This window comes from Carassius auratus, chromosome 23 (assembly GCF_003368295.1).
Source record: "Carassius auratus strain Wakin chromosome 23, ASM336829v1, whole genome shotgun sequence".
NCBI lineage: Eukaryota > Metazoa > Chordata > Actinopteri > Cypriniformes > Cyprinidae > Carassius > Carassius auratus.
The window spans coordinates 11,066,765-11,089,160 of NC_039265.1; the positions used below are offsets into that span (position 1 = coordinate 11,066,765).

The 22,396-nt window shown below is 36.4% G+C and overlaps 2 protein-coding genes across 2 annotated transcripts; both read right to left on the bottom strand.

The window, feature by feature from the left end:
* Nucleotides 1–267: 267 nt before the first annotated feature.
* On the bottom strand, nt 268–4,421 carry LOC113041295 (protein-glutamine gamma-glutamyltransferase K). The gene is made up of 13 exons (XM_026199753.1): nt 3,701–4,421; nt 3,386–3,577; nt 3,009–3,260; nt 2,791–2,909; nt 2,579–2,686; nt 2,286–2,463; nt 2,058–2,196; nt 1,778–1,970; nt 1,540–1,693; nt 1,120–1,404; nt 837–997; nt 609–745; nt 268–441 (listed from the first exon to the last, which is right to left on the bottom strand). The coding sequence occupies exons 1-13, from the start codon at nt 4,062–4,064 to the stop codon at nt 294–296; spliced, it is 2,430 nt and encodes an 809-aa protein (XP_026055538.1). The 5' UTR covers nt 4,065–4,421; the 3' UTR covers nt 268–293.
* Nucleotides 4,422–13,637: 9,216 nt separating this feature from the next.
* tgm1l3 (transglutaminase 1 like 3) lies at nt 13,638–18,208 on the bottom strand. Its single transcript, XM_026199072.1, has 12 exons — nt 17,908–18,208; nt 17,645–17,836; nt 17,308–17,559; nt 16,859–16,977; nt 16,600–16,707; nt 16,312–16,489; nt 16,084–16,222; nt 15,309–15,501; nt 14,970–15,123; nt 14,605–14,889; nt 13,963–14,123; nt 13,638–13,643 (listed from the first exon to the last, which is right to left on the bottom strand). Exons 1-12 carry the CDS (start codon nt 18,206–18,208, stop codon nt 13,638–13,640), a joined length of 2,088 nt encoding a protein of 695 aa, XP_026054857.1.
* Between the last annotated feature and the right edge of the window lie 4,188 nt (nt 18,209–22,396).

The following is a 22,396-nucleotide window of genomic DNA, read 5'->3' on the forward strand; positions in this document are numbered from 1 at the left end:
AAATAATTACTTGAGTTTCCAAATGGGGGGAAAAATGGTTAATGACAATTCAGAAGGATATGTGCAGTCTCTCAAACTCATAAATGCCAATTCCCAAAAAATCTTAAAATATAAAGACTGTCTTGCAAAAAGAATAAGTGCACTTGTCCTACATAAAGACTAAATGCACCGTAAGAAGTTTATTGGTTAAGAGAAACTGAGTGTTCATTTATTTTAGAAAGAATCAATATAATGTGAGCACTTTCTGTTCAATGGAGCCATGACGTTTCCTCTGTTCTGGCAATTTGATTGGTTTAACAGTGCTGTTTGACAACAATGTTGGCCAATCCATGCACCTGAGTGAGCTGAGGACAATCAAAAGATGCCAGAAGTTTGTGTGAGCCGTGACACTTGGGAATAAACTTCTCGGTCAGGCACACTGTGGCATGCCCTGCAATGTCACTGTGAAAGAAAGAATGATTATTTAACACTACTGTGCTTATTGCATTGACCTTTTTTGATTAAATAATCACTGTTTGAGTTTAGCAATCATAATTTATACAATTAAGTGAAAATTAAACATAATGCGACATTTATTATTTAATTAAAAATAATTAAATTAATTTTACCCATAGTTAACAACTCTGGCATGCTGCAGTCCAAGACCCACAAAGCGGAATACAGTGTTCTTCAGGACACAAGGCAGCGGATTCTGGAAAGTGATTTTGACTGGCACTTCTTGACCCACGACGGCGTCACATACAGCCTGAGAAGAACCACATACAAGACACACATCAGCATGAAATGATTTCAAACAATCAAAAGATTTATCAGTTGAACAATACATTTGAACTCACAGCGATAACAAGATCTGGTGTGCGCAGTCTGAAGTTGTACTGGGTGGCCAGAACCTGCTTCGTCTGAGCCACGTGTCCGAAGAGGTTGAGCATCAGTGAGGCGTGATCCACCAGGTGTTCCTTATACTCATCATAACTCAGGGTCCATTCCAGAGGTCTGCCTATTGTGGGGAAAAGTGACAAATATTGAATGAATACGTCTCTTTACCCATAAGCTGCATTATACCAACTGTGTAGACTCATGTATTGCAAATCTTTGATTTCAGATTTAATGATTTCTCACATTCAGAGGGCTTGAGCTCAATGCATGTGTGGTCTCTCTTCAGGAAGGTCTTCCTGACTCCGGTGTAGTACGTGGCTGCAGCCTGGCTGTAGAGGGTGACGCTACGAGGTGAGCTGCACTTGTTTTTTAGATTGATGCAAAGCACGGCATCTTTGCCCACGCATGATCCATCCCCTTTTAGGTTGACTTCACAGACAACATCCTCAGCACATGGCAGTGGGTATGTGCATCTTCTCAAGCCATGACGAAGAGCTGTTTCCAAAGCAGCACACTTCTCAGAAGAATCTGATCAAGGAAAGTAAAAGGAACGTTTAGAGAGGGATGAAACTCAGGAAAAACACCAACGTTCATCATTAGTATAAGCAGCATGGTTTAAAGTGTTGAGTGTTGGAATAGATAGAAACGCATGTGTTTTTTCACCTTCTGGGTGTTTGTAGAGATTTGTGATATCCACACGTTGATCTGAGCCGACAGCCTTGGTGCTGATGCAGTGACCTACTACATCCTTCTCAACATGGACAACACCAAATGTACCATCACATTTCCTCTGCCAGTAAACTTTATCATTATTCACCTAGAACACATAGAGACAAACAAGCATCATAAGCATCATATCATTTTTGTATGACACAAAGGTAAATTCAAGGAATTAACGCACTTCAGTGAAAAGGAAGGGCACATCATGCTTCAGGAAGACTTGTCCACTGCGGATCGCAGCAACAGAGGTTGGGCCGCAGCGGAAGAAGCCCTGGCTGGTCAGTTGAGGAGTGGAATCAACCACCTGCCAACCTCCGAAACCAGATGGCAGATCCGGTCGAGTCATCCAGGCCTCATTCCACACGTGGTAGTTCCTACATGGAAGACAAGAAGAAAGAAATAGAAACACTTCATGCACATTGAGAACTCTTTAGGACATCACAAATGGCAATTACACTTACCAGATTGAATCACGGTTCATGTGATCGATCAGTTGGAATTTCTCATCCAAATAGACGTCAGATGTCAAACAAACATCAGTGTCATGAGCAGAACTGAAGTTTGAGACCGGACGAGCTGGAATACCCAAACACCTCAACACTACGAGAAAGAGAGGAGAAGTAGATGCATTACATCTATAATCACTTTCTCAAATCTTTTCTCCTGGTCCAGTCTGCAGGAACTCTTACGTGTGTTGGTGACTCCAGCGAAGGCCAAGCTCTGTCCATATTTAACAGGTATTCCTCCACATTTGTGGTATTGTTTCAGGATGGCACTGCTGCTGCACCAGGACGTCGGAGCAGTTCCATCTCCATAGCAGTTTGACCAGTTACCCACCAGAACACCACAGTCTTTGTTGGCAATAACCTGACAAGGTAATTGAAAATATAATAGAAGTACTGACTTCAGAAGAGAACAAATTAGACCGTTGTGCCGGGCTTTCATAGATGAAATCAGGGTACTGAAGAAAATGAAGACTCACCATGTCAGACACCACTCTGGAAATGTTAACGGGGTTTCCCCATCCTGAGCACGGTGTACAGCTCTTCTCCAACACATACATACACGCAGACAAGATTCCTTCCTCAAACTAAGATTCCCAGATCAGAGAGGAAGGAAATTAGATATTGTTATTCAACCTTCATGCTATTTTATGCACTTGTTGTAATATATTTATACATTTTTGACTCTTACTTGACCAAAGTTCCATGTTCTGCAGCCAATCTGCTGCTTAGTTCCATAGTAGATCCTTCCCATGTCATTCAGCACATACTCAGCTCTCTCCGCCTCATCACTCAGGTACACACAGTCATCTGATAAAGAGAACATTGGACTTTAAATTGAAAAGCTTCATTAGGTTTTAAAAGTGCTCACTTTACTCATCCTATTACATGTTCATATTTAGGTTTTACCTTTACACCAGGGGTTGAACAGCATGTAAATATCATTTTCAGGAACATATGGTAAAGTGAATCTTCCTCCTGGACAGTGTGTCACGATGCTGAGCTGGTATCGTCCAACACAAGCAGTCGGAACAGAGTGCACACACAGTTTGATTCGGTTTTGTCCTTGTTCCACAATCTTTGCCCCCCAGCAGTCTTTCTTGAATTCTTCCACTATTGGAACGATCACATAAGTGCCGTCCCGGATGGATGGGATGTGACCTGTTAAACACACAGAAGAACAAAAGATTTCAATAATGGTAGGAATGCTGGTTCAGCTCCTCACGTCATCTTCCGGTTCATGTTATTTCTTGGCATGCTTCTACGTGCTGTTGGTCATAACTAACCTAGTTTGAGCTCCAGGTGAAGCTTGTCACAACTGGGATTGAAAGGACGGCAAAGATCAACCCACATATTGAAACACTGTCCTCTGCGGACGATGAGATGGTCATCAAGGAAACAATGTGTGTGATGCTCCTGACGATTCTGTGCAGTCTTGCATTTGAGAAGGTCAACTTTACTCACCCGGAGGACAGCATCTGCGAAAATGAAAAAAGCAGAAATCGAGTAATTAATTATTAAACAGATCATTCACTGAGTTATTATGAATAAGGATAATTCCCATCATTTATTAGAGGACAAAGATAAAAAAAGACCCTTACCCTCGACCCCACAGACTCGCTTGCTTGTACAATCCTCCTTGACACATTCCTTGACAACTTCCTTTGTCTCATAATCACGGCATGGAGTAACAAAGCCGCAAGAGTTAGGGTATGGAGCAGCACAAGGGTTAACACAGGGGTTGATGCATGGGTTAACACAAGGGTTAACATATGGGTAAGCATAAGGGATATTGCAAGGGTTTGCCAAAGGGTTTACATAAGGTTTAGAGCAAGGGTGGACACAAGGGTTGTTGTAAACCTGTGTGTAGCATGCTGCTTTCCTACAGTCATCCTCCTGCAGTTTAATGGTTGGGAAACGACCAACGGTGCAGAGATTTTTGTCTGGATTGTATACAAAAGGCATGCTGGGGAAAAAGAAAAAGAAAAAGAGAGAGACATGAGTGTCATTTGTAATGTGTCAGTAGATTGATGTTAATTCATAAATAAGAAATCTCTTAGAAATCAGATCTCCAGTTTCTTTTAAGTTTGGTTTCTTGACAACATAAGGCTGTTCCAAAAAGGCCAAAATCTGTAACTATACACAAACTGAATATTCATACCAGAAAAGGAATGTCTTTAGAAATAATAAACCATGTTTTTAACCAACTCTAAATTCCAGATGTCAGCTTTCTAATAGCAATTCATAATTAGTTGCATACAATGTCCGAGATGATTACTTACATGATTTTAGTCCTTGTCTGTTCAAGAGAAATTGACCTGAAAACTTGAAGTGCTGCAGCAAGTGAACCTGTGGTGTTTGTCTCCACAGCAGATGGGATATTTATACTACATCTCCTTCTCCACCCCATCCACAGCTCATACGGAGCTGAAGAGTGAGAGCAATTGTCCTCTTAAGGAAAGGATAAAAGGATTCTGAGTCATGTTCATTTTTATTAATTAATGGGACAAGTGAACATCTTAGTTGAATTGTTCTGAACCTTTACATTTAAGGCAGAGTCATTTTCAGACTAACACCTTGTCTCCACTGGACATTAGCAGTGAGACACAACATGACTAAAGACATGATAATCTATTAAAATATGTGTGATACTGTCTACACTGAATACACCAAAATGATGAAAATAGTACTAAAACATATATATATATATATATATATATATATATATGTAGGTATATGCATTTATATGTATGTATTTGTATATGTATATATATACACACACTTTAATTTTATATCTTGAATTATACTTTTAAGCAGTATACCGTATATTAATATTCTCTCAGAGATCCTGTATCAGAAACATTCTATAAGCAAAGTATGTCTATATATTTATTAATGACCCTGTTTTTTATTTGATTTTGTTCTATTAAGTGAGCAGTGAGTAGCACAATGATTTATGCATCTTATACAATGCCAAAGATCATTTCTTTTACATACTTTTGAAGAAACTTTGCTACCTTTTGAAGAAACTTTGCTACTTTTAACAAAGTGATTAGACAAGTGGAAGTTGAAGCAAGGAATCTGATTTTATAACTTTAAATGAGTACATACATTTGGATTTATCAACTATAGTATAGAAGGCATCGTCAAGTATGTCATGATAATTGTTCACCATCCCCAACCGGACTGCTATGCTGCACCCAGAAGGCGTATGAGAAAATAAGGAGAAATAGCCTTTAATCTGACCAATTAAATCAAAATGACCCCAAAACACCCAGAACTCAACAGTTCAGCACATCATTAAACCAACAATGGGTTTTAGCAAATGTTTATGACATAACTATAGTCTATCTAGTAATTCTGGTCAAACTTGACAGAAAGCAATGGAAGGGACAATATTCATTCACAATATTTATTTCATCGTTCCGTCCATGCATGTATACACTCTTAAAACTAAAGGTGCTAAAAAAGGTTCTTCACAGCGATGCCATAGAAAAGCCATTTTTGGTTCCACAAAGAACCATCCAGTCAAAGGTTCTTTAAAGAATTATCCCTTTTTTACCTTTTTAAAATCTGTATAACTGTATTTCCGCCACAAAGAACCTCTAGTGAAAAAGAAAGTCCTTCAGATGTTAAAGGTGCTTTATGGAACCATTTAGACAAAAAGGTTCTTCTGGCATCGTGAAGCACCTTTATTTGTAAAAGTGTATGTGGGTCAATCCTGGGATTTGGTAACATTTCAACTTTTTTCAACTACATATTCATTTTCTAAAGTCCCCACATCATTAGCAAACTTCCAAAATCATCCAAATCATATTTTCCCAACTAAGACAATAAAGACTAATTTCAGTTCCTTTTTTTCAGATTTAGACACCTCTTTTTCAAAATGGAATTGGTTTAAAAAGGATTTTACACAGAACAAACATCTACCTACTGTTCATGTGTCCCTCATAACTTTAATGATGAACTAATGTAACATTAATTTTCACATTTTCACATGTATAAGACTGAAGCTAAAAAAAAAACATTGTGTGTGTGTGTCTAAGGTCTCTTTACTTTTGTAAAAAATATATATACAAAAATTATACTAGTTAAATAAAACCCACAATATTATTTTTTTAGTCCTTAACATGTCAGACGTCAATCAGCAAGAAATGCTTTCATTCTTAATTGTCTTCCTGATATTTTCCCTAATATATCAACGAGACAAGGTGTGTTGAGATTGAAGACATTTAAAGTGGTACATTGCCTTATATTTTGGTTTTGTTTCTCTCATATTGTCCCCATCTTTCTGGGTCAACATATCTGCATGTCCAACGCTGTCGTTCTGCTGCAAATGTAGGTGCAGTTTCTTATTTATTATACTTGTCAGTGTTTAAGTGGACATAGTTCCTCAAAAATACTATTTATAATAAAATATGAGTTGTCACGATGTTGGTAAGTATATATTTACTGAAACCATGACTATTTGCTTTCATTAATTTATCAATAAATGAAGTTTACAACCCCGTAACAATGAGAAATTGTTTTTTTTCTCTTAAAATTGCCACTGCTTCTCATGTAGTTTGGAGAGTAGACCATATATAGAAGCAATAAAATAAATACATTGTATATACTTATGAATTAAAACAAAATGTAAAAAATGTTTACATTTCCATCTTAATGTGATTTATGTGATGGGGCTGAGTTGTTAAGCTTGAAGGTACTGTCCCTGACTATAATATACTTCAGAAATATGGGTTGCACTTTATTTTACAGTACGTGTACTAACATGTACTTATAGTGTACTTACAGTGTATTTATCTAAGAAAGTTCTGTTAACACAAGGTAACTACATGGGGTAGGGTTAGGTTTAGGGGTAAGTTCAGGGTTAGTACCCAGTTATTACATAGTTATTGTAATTACTATAATAAGTACATAGTATGTACATGAGGAACAGGACTCTAAAATAAAGTGCTACCGAAATATGAATAATACGTATGATACTACTAACCTTTTTCTGCACCACTGTTAAAGAGACCTGAATGATGTCATTTCTGGTAAATGATGTTACATGTGAGTGGAATCTTAATTGTTATGGGCATTGACTCCGCACATTAGTGTGATGGGTTGAGTTCAGACTGAGGGATTTTATATATATATATATATATATATATATATATATATATATATATATATATATATATATATATATATATATATATATATATTACATTATTGCCAAAAATTTTTTTATATTTTGTTAACTGCTCATTGAAGTGCCTCTGGGAAAAGACAAAATGCTTGGTTTAAGATAGTTAAAAGATATAATTTTATGCTACAACAATTATTTGTATTCAGTATAATGGGCATGAAAAGCCTCTATCAACTCATTTTGGTGAACCACCACTTTAAAACTCCCAGGAATGACCCATGCATCATTATACACATTGTTCTATCGATTCATATTTCCATCCATCCATCCATCCATCCATCCATTGTCCTATTCAAAATCAATCCGTGTGGAAAGGTTTTAGATGTTCTTGCACTTATTAAGCAGTTACACTTAAAAATGGCCTTGTGTGAAATAATTTTAGTTCTTTTTTTTCCTGACAATTTGCAAGGCAATAAATGTCACGCTCAGAATGGTCAGGCTTGAAATGCCACTGGAAAAACAATGAGAACTAATTATATAACTATCAACATTGTAACAAGTTCTCCATTCCATTGTGTTTATCCCAAACCATAGTAATGTATTACAGGGCGGAGTGGCAAGTTGATGATGTTGGGTGGAAACCAAATAGCCCAAGTGCAAAATTTTCAAGAAGGGCTCATCACTGTACTTTTATAAACAGGGTTGCTCTGAAATGACCATCTATTGTAAAGCATTTTATAATCTCCTAAATTACTCTATTGCATTACAGACAATTATTATAATGCTCTGTCAGTCTTACCCATAATTAATTTGACATGTTGCAGACCAAGTCCATCAATACAGAAAAAAATCCAAGAAGGCAAGAACCACACAGGACAGTGTTGATGGTCATTGCATTTGTCTTGGAAAAGAAAACTATGTATTTGGAAAGGTTTCTCCTACTTAGCTACATCACACATAAAATTGTTAATTTTTTTTTTTTTTTTTTACCTTTCAGCCAGTATGTGATGCTGATGTGGGTCATGAAGTGCCAGTAAAAATCACATTCCAGAATCCGCTTTCTTGCAGTCTAAAGAAGGTGATATTCCGTATTGAGGGTCTGGGACTGAATCATGCCAGAATTGTTAAATATGGGTAAGATTAATTCAACCCTTAACTCACAGCAAAATGTATTTATTAATATTTCTACACGTAATAATTCTCTCTCTTCCTCAGTGATATTGCAGGCCTGGCCAAAGTGAACCTGACAGAGACATTTGTTCCAGTGCGGCATGGCACACATAAAATTCTGGCATCACTTGACTGTTCCCAACTTAATCAAGTGCATGGAGTTGCCAACATTACTGTTAAACAGTGAAAAAGTATTTAATTACCTGAAGAGAAGAAATTGCTTCTTCATGTTGAAAAACTTTAATTAAAAACCTTTGAAAGCTCCAATATTTGTGGTTTGACGAAAATTTGAGCAAAAAATGCTAAATATTCTGTCTTTGGCTGCACTGACGCGCACAGAACACTGTTTAGAGTCACAGTTGTTTACCTTCATAACTCGTGTGATTTTAACGTGAGCTTGTGTGTTAATGAGAAATTAGTTTAGCACTCGCATGCTGTGACATCCACTTTCTTTCCATGTGCTTCGGATGTGTGCTCTCAGAAAACCATATATCAGAAGTTTAAACTAATTTGGCTTTAAAACACATGATTTCCGTGTGATAAACATAATAATCAGAACCACAATTGATGTTTTTAGCAGGTACAAGCTGTAATGGTGCAGCTCCATTCTAGAAAAGGGGCAGGAGCAGCAGCTCATTTGCATTTAAAGAGACGCACGAAAAAACTGGTGTTTCATTTTTTTATAAAGCACATTTAAAAACAACAGCTGTTGGCCAAAGTGCTGTACAAAGTTTAAGCAAATACCCTAAATAAGTAAACATAGAACACACCAATAAACAATACACAACAGTTATACCACTACATCTACTTATGACCATGCAACAGTAAATAAATGAGTTTTAAGAAGAGATTTAAAATGGTGCAGTTTTCATTGGAATGGCAAATTGTTCCAAAGCTAAGGAGCAGCCACTGAAAAGGCATTGTCTCGTACTTTAAGCAGTCAACTATAAACTACTGGTTGACTGGAGTTCTCTGGATTCATTATGGGGAAACCATGAACATCATCATCATCATAATTATTATTATAATCTTTATTATTATCATTTTATACAGAAACCAGCAATTGTTTTCATTGCCTATTTTTTTTTTGCTTTTTTAACTCGTCCTTAACCCTGGACACTATCTGGTCTCAAGATTATGAAGTCATTCTTCTAAACAGTATCCGTTTACAACAGAACCTGTTATTCTTGAACAGCAAACAAATATTTTACATGAAGGCACTGAAAAATGGGTGCATATTTAAAAACAAATTAAGATGCAGACAGAGGAAGATGTGAAACCACATGAGTTATACAAAACTAATTACACTAAGTAGCACTAGTACACACCCAGTGCATTAACACTTACTATGCAAACCTGAAAAGCATAATGATGGCTCATATGTTCAGTTAGCAGTTCAAGAGGAGTGAAGCTGCTCTACTGCCCTAATTAACTCCCTGCATAATACTGTCTCACATTAAATGTGTTACTTTTGCTATGCATTATGTTTATTATTTGATCCTCGAAATTGCATGGCAATTTACTGTATATCCCCTATATATTAGGTGCACTTGTTAAAACTAGGCTATGATTGTTTTGCAAAAGAAACATTTTAAAACTTTAAGTAACAGATGTTGATGTATTTACAATGAAACGATTATTCTTATCTGCTTTAATCTAAAATGTATTTAATTAAAAAAAATGTTTTAATAAAAACAATAATTAATTTTTGGTTCTGCAATAATGCCATGAGCTTAAAGTAGAACTATACAGGTTAATTAATGTTCCTGGAATGTAAATATAAATTAAGCAGGCAAGCTCTTAATTTGGTGAAACACACTCTCTAAAAGACAGTCATAAATAAATATACAGAAGTAATAAATTACTTAAATTTCAGATTAAATACTTTTTTAACATGCATATAAAAATGCATTATATGAGAATTAAACAAGTAATTCTGTCGTCATTATAAATAAGCGTTTTCTCCTAACTCTGGAATCTCTCAATTACATATCATTCAGTCCACAACAGTTGACATTAATTTGACTTAACTCCCTAAAACAGAACATTTTAACATATGAAACAGAGCAAATTAACATATGTCACTGACCCAAAATCCTTTCTTCTTGCTCACAGAAGATGTGGATGGGGTGGAGATGGACATTGAGTATATATTTATCCAGGGCTGCAGTGGAAAGATGAGCTGGAGAAAGCAGGACTTACTGTTCACTTCTGTGAATCAACTCGTCTCTTCAGTTACTTGTTAAATACAAGGAGGTCTAAAATCATCCTTGATGTTACTTCATACCTATTTTCTGGTTTTATTTCGCACATATTCATTGGTTTCATGGATATTAAATAAGCCACAAGAAAACAGTTCACATTATTTACCTTCTAATAAATGTATCTAGAGAAGTACGTAAGTTCTACAAACCTGATTAAAGGGATTTAAAGGCTGAGCAAATGTATACATGAACCCATACAGTGTGAAAACATGTGTTAAGCTTTGCATTACTCCATGTGTTACTCCTTGCGCTATGCTTCTCCATACACTAATCCTTACGGCTTTGTCACTCCACGCTGTGATCATGAGACTAAAGAAGTCGTCATCAAGGAATGTGTGGATGATTGCACAAGCAAACAAGTTTGTGAAGGCAATGGTAAGAGTCATAGATCTTTGTCCTGCAAGGTATGCTGAGAATGAGCCGTACTCATTATAACTCAGTGATTGATCTGTAAATTACCTGTTTTCTGCTTTTTTCATCTTCGCAGATGCTGTCCTCCGGGTGAGTAAAGTTGACCTTCTCAAATGCAAGACTGGACAGAATCGTCAGGAGCATCACACACATTGTTTCCTTGATGATCATCTCATCTTCCGCAGAGGACAGTGTTTCAATATCAGAGTTTCAATCGCAGTTGTGACAAACTTCACCTGGAGCTCAAACTAGCTTTGATTCTATATGACCTATGAAAACTTTATTGGAAATGAAGTTCTGTTGTGAAAACCTGTAACAGTTCAACTTTCCAATGTGCATTTCACATGAATGTTTTGCAGACGGTTGACTTTGGTGACTTCTTGGAATTGGTTCTCCAAATATTAGCATTTTTTCATTCTCTAGATTTGTTGTTTTTCTTTATGTAATATAGTGAGATGTTGAATTGGTAATTTATTCTTCTGCAGATTATGATCATGCCTGATTGTGAATGTAATATGAGATACAGCTGAAGTGTCCATGTCTTAGTTGTATTAATTATATCTTAAAGCCATTTTTGTTAGCAGATTTTACTTTCTGTAATTATCATTATAAGCATTTTATATTACCTGGGGTTGACTTTTGGTTGTTTTCTAATGGTAATGCTAATGAAAACCTTATATCGTGTTCTAATCATGTTCTCTTTATCGTTAATCTTGTCTCAGTGCAGCGTTAATAATAATAATAATAATAATAATAATAATAATAATGAACCATATCGAATCATGTCTGTTTAACTCATGAAATTCTGATTTATTCTAAATATATAGGTAATAAAGTTTATGTATCAATTTTCTTTTAGAATAACTATTCTTTTAGCCTATATAGTTAAGAATGACAACACAGTTTAAGATAGAAAATATATACATACAGTACATACATATATATATATATATATATATATATATATATATATATATATATATATATATATATATATATATATATATGCACCTATGCATATAAAAAATGAATATATAGAAAATAGATTTTGTTTTTAACATTTAAAAATATAATATCATGCAAACACGTCACATTTAAAGATAAACTTTATTTGTTGCCTATACTGTATTTCGTTTTAACACATTGGAATAAAAATAAATGATCAACAAAGCCTAGACATAGGATACTGAAAAACTGGAAATATATTTTCCTGAAATACTGAAATACATTTTAAATATGTTTTGATATATGACATTTTAATCAAAACTTATTACAACGTTTTCAGCATATATTTAAAATGCATTTTGGACAGATAATTTCTTTATTAATTTTGTTCAGTTTTTTTATTCATTTTCCTCTGTATGGGAAACTTTTGCTTTTGGTACCACTAACCTAGCAAGTATTTTCCACATTATTCCACCTCTGGTATTTTTTATTATTATTTTCTCTCTATTTTATGACACATTTCTCAGGGTTTGGAAGTTTAAACTTTGTTAAAAAAAATCACTAAGTATCTCCTTATAAACATGAATCTATCTATACTGTAAAGCACAACAGCCTAATTAGAATCATAGTGTTGTTGTATGATGTAATGATCATTTCATCCACAGATTCATAGTTAAACATCACAAATACACTGCAAATAGTACTGCAAATGAATAACTTTTATTGATGCATCAGGGAGGACAGATTATCAGTGCAGCTAAAAGGTGTGAATAAATCAATGAACTCAACAACATACATCTTTTTTTTAGGCTGACTACTGTACAAAACGAAACAGCCGAAGTTGTGAATAATCAGAATGGTTCAATATTTGCAATCTCCCTTAAAAAAAAAAAAGTAAACTACAAATGTATCCCATATTCCAAAAAATTACTCCCATAAAACAATGACTGGCTTAAATCACCCTCTAAAAGTAAGATTCCGATATTAAATGCACCCTTTGGTTCAAATAAAGATAACTAAAATTCCCTTTATTAACTCTGCAAATCAATCCATGTGAAAAGCATGCTGTAAGCTTTCTGTTCCTCTACTTATTTGAGAGCTTCTTCACTTTTCTTTGACAACGACGTCGGTGAATCCATGTACCTGAGTCAGCTGAGGACAATCAAGTGAAGCCAGAAGTTTGTAAGAACCGGGACACTTCGGAATAAATGTCTCAGTCAGGTTCACTGAAGCCAGGCTTGCGATGTCACTAAGAAATAGATGGAAGTAAGACGTTTAACTTCATACCAATTTAAATGCACAGCAATCCTGTTATTTTGTATAGTTTAATAGTCAGTCAATCAGATTAATTTCCTACCCATAGTTAATCAATCTGCATGGCTTCATTCCCAGTCCCTCGATACGGAAAACTGCATTCTTCAGCACTCGGGGCAGTGGGTTCTGGAATGTGATTTTTACTGGCACTTCCTTGCCCACCACACAGTCACATTCAGGCTGAAAGGGAAAATCACAGTCTGCATTAATACCATTCAGGTCACAAATAATTATGAAATAGACTATAAATTATGAAATAGACTCCAAACCCAGCTAATAATCAGTTGTTTTTAATTCATTTCAGGCCTAGGATTGAATGATTTCACTAAACTGGGTCAGTTTTATCCATAAACACCAGCTGGTGAAGTATCCCTTACGAAAGGAAAATATATTTACCAATATATATATTGTGATATAGCCTATTGTAATATATTATTTTCCCTTTTTATTTTCTAATATTTAATATATTTGAATACATTTTATAGTATACCGCTTTCAATATATTGCAATATATTGGAAAAAATATATATAAGAATATATGCCTAATATATTACATGATATTTTCCAATATACTGCAATATATTTTTGTTTCATAAGGGATAGCTTTCAGGTTTTTCAAACTCACAGTAATAACAAGATCTGCTGTGCACAGTCTGAAGTTGAAGCGTTTGGCCACAATTTGCTTGGTCTGAGTGACCCGTCCAGCCACAGTGAGCATCATGGTTGAATGATCCACAAGGTGTTTCTTATAATCCTCATATCGCAGGCACCACTCCAGAACCTTGGCTAAAAATGGACAAGAGATACATACTGAATACAAACAAACTACTCTTGAATGCAGTGGTAAACGTCCTCATCACCACCATATCAGAACAATTTGTGTTATTACTATTTCAATTTAGTCTCTATTGAGTCTCTACACTCTTAAAAATAAAGAATCTTTAATTGCAATAAAGGTTCCATGAAGAACATTCCATTCAATAAAAGGTTCTTTCTAGTGGAACTGTAAAGAACATATCCTCTACTAAAATCAGATTTATGGTCTTTGGATGAAAGCTAATAAATTGAGCTTTTTTGAATGATTTTGTTTTTTTTATTTTATTTCCATTTTCCACTTATAGTTTCTAGAGAAGCATACGAAGCATATAGAAGCTCACGCAGCTCAGTCTTGAAAAGCTTATACGATTTTGTTCAAAATCAGTTTTGCAGTGGATCTGAATGGACTTTTGCATGTTTGCATTTCAAGCTCTGAGTAATTATTTCTTACTTTCACTGGCCTTGAGCTCAAAGCATGTCTGGTCCTTCTTCACCAAGGCCTTGTGGACTCCGGTGTAGTATGTGGCGGACACCTGGCTGTGGAGGGTGACGCTACGAGGTGAGCTGCATTTGTTCTTCAGAGCTATGCAGAGCACGGCATCCTTGCCCACACATGGTCTGTCACCCTTCATGGTGATATCACAGACTACATCCTCAGTGCAGGGCAGTGGGTATACGCATCTTCTGCAGCCATGACGAAGGGCCAATTCCAGAGCATGGCGTACCTCCTCTGAACCTGACGGACGATGGAAGCGGAGGTTAAATGAAAACTATTCCGAGTGAAAGAGTCTTTGAGTGATGTGTATGACTTTTCACCTTCTGGGTGTTTGTAGTGGTGTGTGATATCCACACGCTTGTCTGAGCCAACAGCCTTGGTGCTGATGCAGTGACCTACTGCGTTCTTGTCAACATGGATCACAGTGAATGTCCCACAAGCTGTCCGCTGCCAGAAGACTACATCACTGTTCACCTAGAGCAGGAACAGTTCATTGCTCATAATATATTCCTGTAAGGTTGTGTGTATGTGAGAATTTGAGAAAAAGATCCAACTTTCAGGAATAACTGCAATAACCTAACATATACAAGCTGGTATTTGTGACTAGTGACAATAAAGGGCTACTTGTATAATGTTCAAGTTACTAAGCATTTGCATACCTCTGCAAAAACGAAGGGTGTGTCATATTTGAGGAAGACCTGTCCGCTGCGGACGGCAGCAACAGAGGTGGGACCGCAGCGGAAGAAGCCCTGGCTGGTTTCCTGAGGAGTGGAATCAACCACCTGCCAACCTCCGAAACCAGACGGCAGATCGGGTCGAGTCATCCAGGCCTCATTCCACACGTGGTAGTTCCTACATTAAGAGGAGAAGAAAGAAGCATGATCTTTGTGAATGGATTCTAATATAGAAGAGGAGACAGAGAAACAATGTCTGTATATTGGATCATTTCCGTTTGCATAGTTCACATTAAAGTCACACAAGTAAACATTTGTCTTACAGTACGTTACAAACACCTTTTGCATAATAGTTTATTTTTGGATATATCATATACACACAGTTTTTCAAAACCTAAAGCTCTTCTTTCATGAGCTCCTATGTACATTTCTGTAAAAGATTGAAATTAATTGGCAGAGATATGTTGGAAAATTCATGGTAAACACAAAAGCAAGATTGAAATTAGACTTTTTTTTTAATGGATACAAGAAACTGCATACTGCATAATGCACACTTGCACACTAAATAAATATTCAGTGTATTTAGTGCATTTAAATGTTATCACCAACAGGTGGTGCTCACCAAACTGGTTATAACCTTGGAATTTGTTTTGTTTTGTTTTGCAATAATACAACTTTTGTGCACATCCCATGATGGTACTATAGCAGACACTAAAGGTGATGTTACAGTACATGACAAAAGTTTTCTGCAGAATCTTACCAGACTGAATCATGGTTCAAGTTCTCGATCAGATCGTAGTTCTCATCAAGATAAATGTCTACTGTCATAGACACATCAGTGTCATGAGCAGAACTGAAGTTTGAGACCGGACGAGCAGGAATACCCAAGCACCTCAACACTACGAGAAAGAGAGGAGAAATAGATGCATTACATCTATAATCACTTTCTCAAACCTTTTCTCCTGGTCCAGTCTGCAGGAACTCTTACGTGTGTTGGTGACTCCAGCGAAGGCCAAGCTCTGTCCATATTTAACAGGTATTCCTCCACATTTGTGGTATTGTTTCAGGATGGCACTGCTGCTGCACCAGGACGTCGGAGCAGTTCCATCTCCATAGCAGTTTGACCAGTTACCCACCAGAACACCACAGTCATCATTAGCATTAATCTGTGAAAACGAGACAGTCAAAATGACTATCTGTTCTCTTGCCAAACATCGTCTTCATTGATGTTTATTAGGTTTTTTGACATGCTAATGAAAGAATAGTCAAGACTCACTATGGCAGATATCACTCTGACCACATTAACAGGATCTCCCCATCCAGTGCAAGGCCCACCACTCTTCTCCAACACATAGAAACATGCAGCCAAGACTCCTTCATCAAACTAAGAATCGGAAAAATGATATACTAAGATGCTTGCTGTGAATTTTTTATAAAAAGAAAAAAGATTGCGCTATGCTTGTATTCCAAATCTATTCCACTACAAATCCTTTTTTCTTATTTTGACATGCATTAACAAAAAGTCTGGATCTTACCTGACCGAAGTTCCAGGTTCTGGAAGCGATCTGATGTTTAGTTCCATAGTAGATTTTTCCCACGTCATTCAGCACATACTCAGCTCTCTGGGCCTCGTCATCCAGATACACAGAGTCATCTAGGAAACAGATAGTGTTTACATTTCCTGATTATAAAGAATGTGACAGATGCTTGCTTAATCTGAGCAGTAGCATCCACTGTCATTCTTCAGTAAGATAACAATCAAGATCACAAAAACAAAAACATTTTTTTATGTATTTTCAGCATTGCTTCTGTGAATCTCTGTGCCATTCTATGATGCAGATTTGATCTTGTTTTCTGTGTGCAAGGTTTCCTACTAAAAATGAATTTACAAAACATGCCTCTGTTTGGAATTTCAGAAGTTAAGAAGGAACATTGGGATGTGGTTTAAAAGTCTAAGTCTAATATATATTGTATTCATACCTACCTTTACACCAGGGGTTGAACAGCATGTAAATGTCATTACAAGGGTTGCATGATGAAGTGGCCCTGCCCTTCGGGCCACACGTCACAATTGTGAGGCTGTATCGTCCAATACAAGCAGTTGGAAGGGAGTATACACACAGTTTGATTCGGTTTTGTACCCGTTCGACAATCTTGGCCTCCCAGCGGCATTTCTTGAATTCATCCACTAATGGAACAATCACCAGAGTGCCATTGCAAATTGATGGAACATTACCTGTGAAATAAAAACAACAAGAAAATACCAGAGTTAATAACATGAACTAAAACTAAACAAATCCGCACAAGATGACTTAACTGACCAAGTCTCAGCTCCAGGTGAAGTTGGTCACATTTAGGATTGAATGTCCGTGAAAGCTCAGTCCACATCTGGAAGCACTGTCCTCGACGGACAATGAGGTGATCACTGCGGAAACAACTGGTGTGATGCTCCTGGCGATTCTGAGACTTCCAGGATTTCATCAGGTCAACACAACGAACCTGCAGAACTAAATCTGAGAAAAGACAATCAATTAGGGACAAATTTTGCAAAATGCAGCTCAGGCCAAAGATCAACAACTCTTACCTTCGCAGGTGCGCACGACCTGGCAGTCTTTCACACAGTCCTTGAGGACAACCTCCTTGCAGTCATAATCACAGCGCGGCTTCACATAGTCGCAAGGGATAGCGCAAGGGTTGTTGCATGGGTTGACACAAGGACTGACTACAGGTTTCACGCAAGGATTGATGACAGGTTTCATGCAGGGGTTACTGTAAACCGGCACACAGCCAGACCCACTCCAGAAACTGTCCGACTCTAGTTTAATACCTGGGAAACGGCCGATGTTGCAGAAGTTGTTGCTCAGACCATACTTTACAATAGACATGCTGTGGGGTGCAAAAAAAGAAAGCATGAGAGTGATATTAGTTGTCATTTAAGTGGGTAAACATACAAAGTTGCACTGAGTGTATCAATTGCATACAGTTCAATTTCTCTTCAAATAACTGTGAAAGCATATGTGATTGTTTTTAGTTGAGTACTTACATGTCTGTAGTTCTTGCTCCGGTGTGATGTTGAATCGAAAGATTTTTTTTTTCCCTGTTTGGTAACAGAGTAACAATAGAGGTAAACTCTATTACTAAAACAAAGCAAGTCTGGCTGGAACCACGGCTTCTTGTTCTGGGACACTTCTCTACGTTTTAGTCTGGTATATATTCACTTCATTCCCAACCCATCCACATGAGTAATTCAGGTGCCTACACTTTTTCACTGCCTCGTGAAGGATTTTAGATGAATCACACAGGTTAATTTACAAACACGCTGTAATGGTGCAAATTTACGGCTTTTTTTTGTAGTGTAATTTTTCTGATAGATAATTGATATAAGAATAATCATAGGCAGAGCTGTAATTGAGCAATTCCAGCATAAAGGAGCACATAAGTGTGTTTACCTATGGAATGTATGTTTAATGTGAACTATACAGTAGCAGTTTAGACACGCCTACTCACTCTTTATTACTAGTTTCTACATTTTAGAATAATAGTTAAGTCATTATGTAAACACATTTTTCGAATTCACCATCCTAAGTCTATTCAAATATGCTTGGGATTACAAAAATAATAAAGTGTATACATTTTTTTTTATTTGTTGGCTTCACTCCTAATACCTATATCGAAATATCTTTAAATGGGAAAAATTTTAAATATATTTTTCTTCTTGTAATATAAATCTAACAAAATAAGTACAAACTGTATATTCTATGGCCCTACACCCTACACCTAACCCTAACCCTCACAGGAAACTTTGTGCATTTTTACTTTCTCAAAAAAACTCCTTCTGTATGATTTATAAGCATTTTAAAGAATGGGGACATGGGTTATGTCCTCATAAGTCACCCTCTCCTTGTAATACCTGTGTCATACCATGTCATTATACAGAGTTGTGTCCTGATATGTCACAAAAACATGCCCCCCCCCCCCACACACACACAAATATGTACATACACTGTATCAGCCTAATTTATATTTGTATATTTTTATAACTGCATGCATTTATGTACAGGCCCTTTTTGTATGTTAATCTTTTATTAACTTGAGAGAGATGATGCTTATATAAGTAAATAATATTTACCCTTTTAATTTGTGGTGTAGAAAAACTTTTCACTCAGATATTGCTAATAAGTTTCACAATTAATTACAAGGAAAGGGCATGTAACAAATGCCAAGTAACACATTGAATTAAAAATTCAAATGATATTTTAATCATAATATTTGACAAATATATATTTTCAATGAAAAACATTTGTAATTGTTTAGTACTCTGCAGTATGACATGCTAAACATCAAAATCTACATACATTTAATATCAAACTTAATGTTGGCAAAATCATTTCTTTCTGTGTTGGTCAGCTAACTGTAATTTACACACCCAAACTCAGTCTTTATGGAAGTCGTTAGAAAGACAGACACACCACGCCACAGGTGTGTAAACTGTTTAGTTTCATAACTGCTATAACAACCATAATCAAAACTGTCCCAAAAATGACACCACAAACAGATAACACGGCATAAAAGGAAGGAATTATAATGTTAAATTAAGTGCAACTAAAATAGTATTTTACGTCATAAACAAAAAACTAATCAGCAAAAAAAAAAAAACTAAAAGAAAATCTCATACTGTAAATGTTAGTTTGGCGATAACGCCATGCCATCAGTCAAATTATGTGTCCAGTCACTATTTCTTAAATGCACAATTTGTCTAATTTATGATCAGGGGTTGGACTCTTAAATTAAATATGAATGAAGGTTAGTGTTTTGTATGAATGATAAATCTAACCTTTCTCGATTTTTTGATCCGGGCTAAATGAACAGCTATTAAGCACAATTATCCTGCAGGTTTTCATTTCCATTTGCCCCTGCAGCAACATCTCATTTTACATTTAGTCATTTCATTTAGCAGACACTTTTACCCAAAGCCACTTACAAATGAGGACAATGGAAGCAATTAAAATCAACAAAAGAGCAATGATATATGTACTGTAAGTGCTATGAGAAGTCTCAGTTAGCTTAACTAAAGTTTCTTTTTTTATTATGTATAGAAAAAAAGAATGGCGAGACAGTTTTTTTAAAGAAAACAAGCAATTAGTAAATTAATAGGGTACAAGTCTAAAAGTTTTATTTTTTTTAAGAATAGAGAGTACAAAAGGTTTAAATAAAGATAGAAAGCATGTGTTTTTAGCTGATTCTTAAAGACGCAATGCTCGGATTGAGTTGTGCATTGCATCAGGAGGGAACAGGTCAGAGGCCAATGGGCGAATTTAGCCAGGATGCCAAGTTCACACCTCTACTCTTTTTGAAAGACATCCTGGGATTTTTAATGACCACAGAGAGTCAGGACCTTGATTTAACGTCTCATCCAAAGGACGGTGCTCGTTGACAGTATAGTGTCCCCATCACAACACTGGGGCGCTAGGACCCACACAGACCACAGGGTGAGCACCCCCTGCTGGCCTCACTAGCACCTCTTCCAGCAGCAACCTAGTTTTCTCCTGACCAGGCTCAGTCCTGCTTAGCTTCAGTGGGCAACCGGTCTTGTTCTCCAGGGTGATATGGCTGCCGGCCGGCTGTATTTTAATTTTGCTAAAGCATTGCTAAAAAGCAAACTTACTGGACATGCAAGCTCATTTGCTGCTCATGTGTGTCTCCTCCTCTGGGTGGTTCTTGCTCTTTGAAGCTTAGGCAGGATATAGGAAATTATGTTGTTATAGTATGGACGGGAAGGAGAATTACAGATTCAATTATTCAGTTTTGATACTAATTGCACTAATTAGGTCAGTAAAGTGTCTCATATACAGTATAAACTGACTGTACATATCAGATAGGGACACACAAAAATTCTTGATTATTCTCACAACAACACAACAAAAACATACATAGTATTGACATCACTTGAGCAAGAAAACAGGATCTATGCTCTAAGTTCTTTACCAGTTATCAGAAGAAAAAAAATGCCGAAGTACACTGGGGAATAGGGAGCAATGAACACTGTGTAGGGCCCTGTCAAGAAAAACACAGTTTGTGTATGGAGCTCTCTTTTAACGGGCTTGTTATCTGAATCAAGTGTGTTGAATAAGAGAGACATGAAAAATATGCAGAGCGTGGGGTCACGGGGTCTGGAATTGAGAAAAAATGTCTATGAGAACAAGTAGGTCTACTGGATGAGTAGATGCAATATCAGAAGCGGCCATAAGGGGGCTCCAGTGAGCAGATTAACCTTAGTTCCAATTGATTGAGATCAAGGCTGTGAGAGAAACCGCAGACTGCTGTCTCACTGTTTCACCATATCCACCGAGAAAAACAACGTCAACGTTAGTGTAAAAAACATTTATGAATTCATTAACCTTTAACTGTTCATTGAGATTCTACTTTTATTTTTTCAACTAAAATGGAAGACAAGATAAATGCATTTTAGCATACAGCTTTGTATGCAAACAATGAATTTGTATGTGCATCGCTATACTACCTAAATATACCTTTTAATCTTTGCAGTCAACAAACTTTTCCAAAATTATTATTATAATTTTTTTTTAATTGGTAGTCTTTCCAGTAGGGGGTAGGTGTATTCAACAGAGTGGTTCTTCTCTTAAACTAGTAGAAACATAACATAAGTTATGTATGCATGTTATGTACAATGTACAATGTACATGTACAATGCACATGTCTGTGTGAATAATATATATTAAAAAAATGTTACAAATCTATATATAAATAGGCCACAATTATACTATTCCGTGAAATACTCGCATTTGGAATGAGTTCCCCATCAGTGTGCTTTGTGTAAGACAGAGCATGAGTATGTGTTTATGTGTGAGTGTGAAACCACACACCACCAGGAAACTGAATCTGGTGAGAACATGCTATTTCAGCAGAACTGCACAAGTCATTTAACTTCCTCTCCATGTTGCTATAAGCAGCCAGTCTTCTGCTGGAGTCAGTCCATATTCCACAACATGCAGACAATAGTATCAGAACAACACTACCTCATTGAAATGTTCAACAATACAGTAATTCATAAT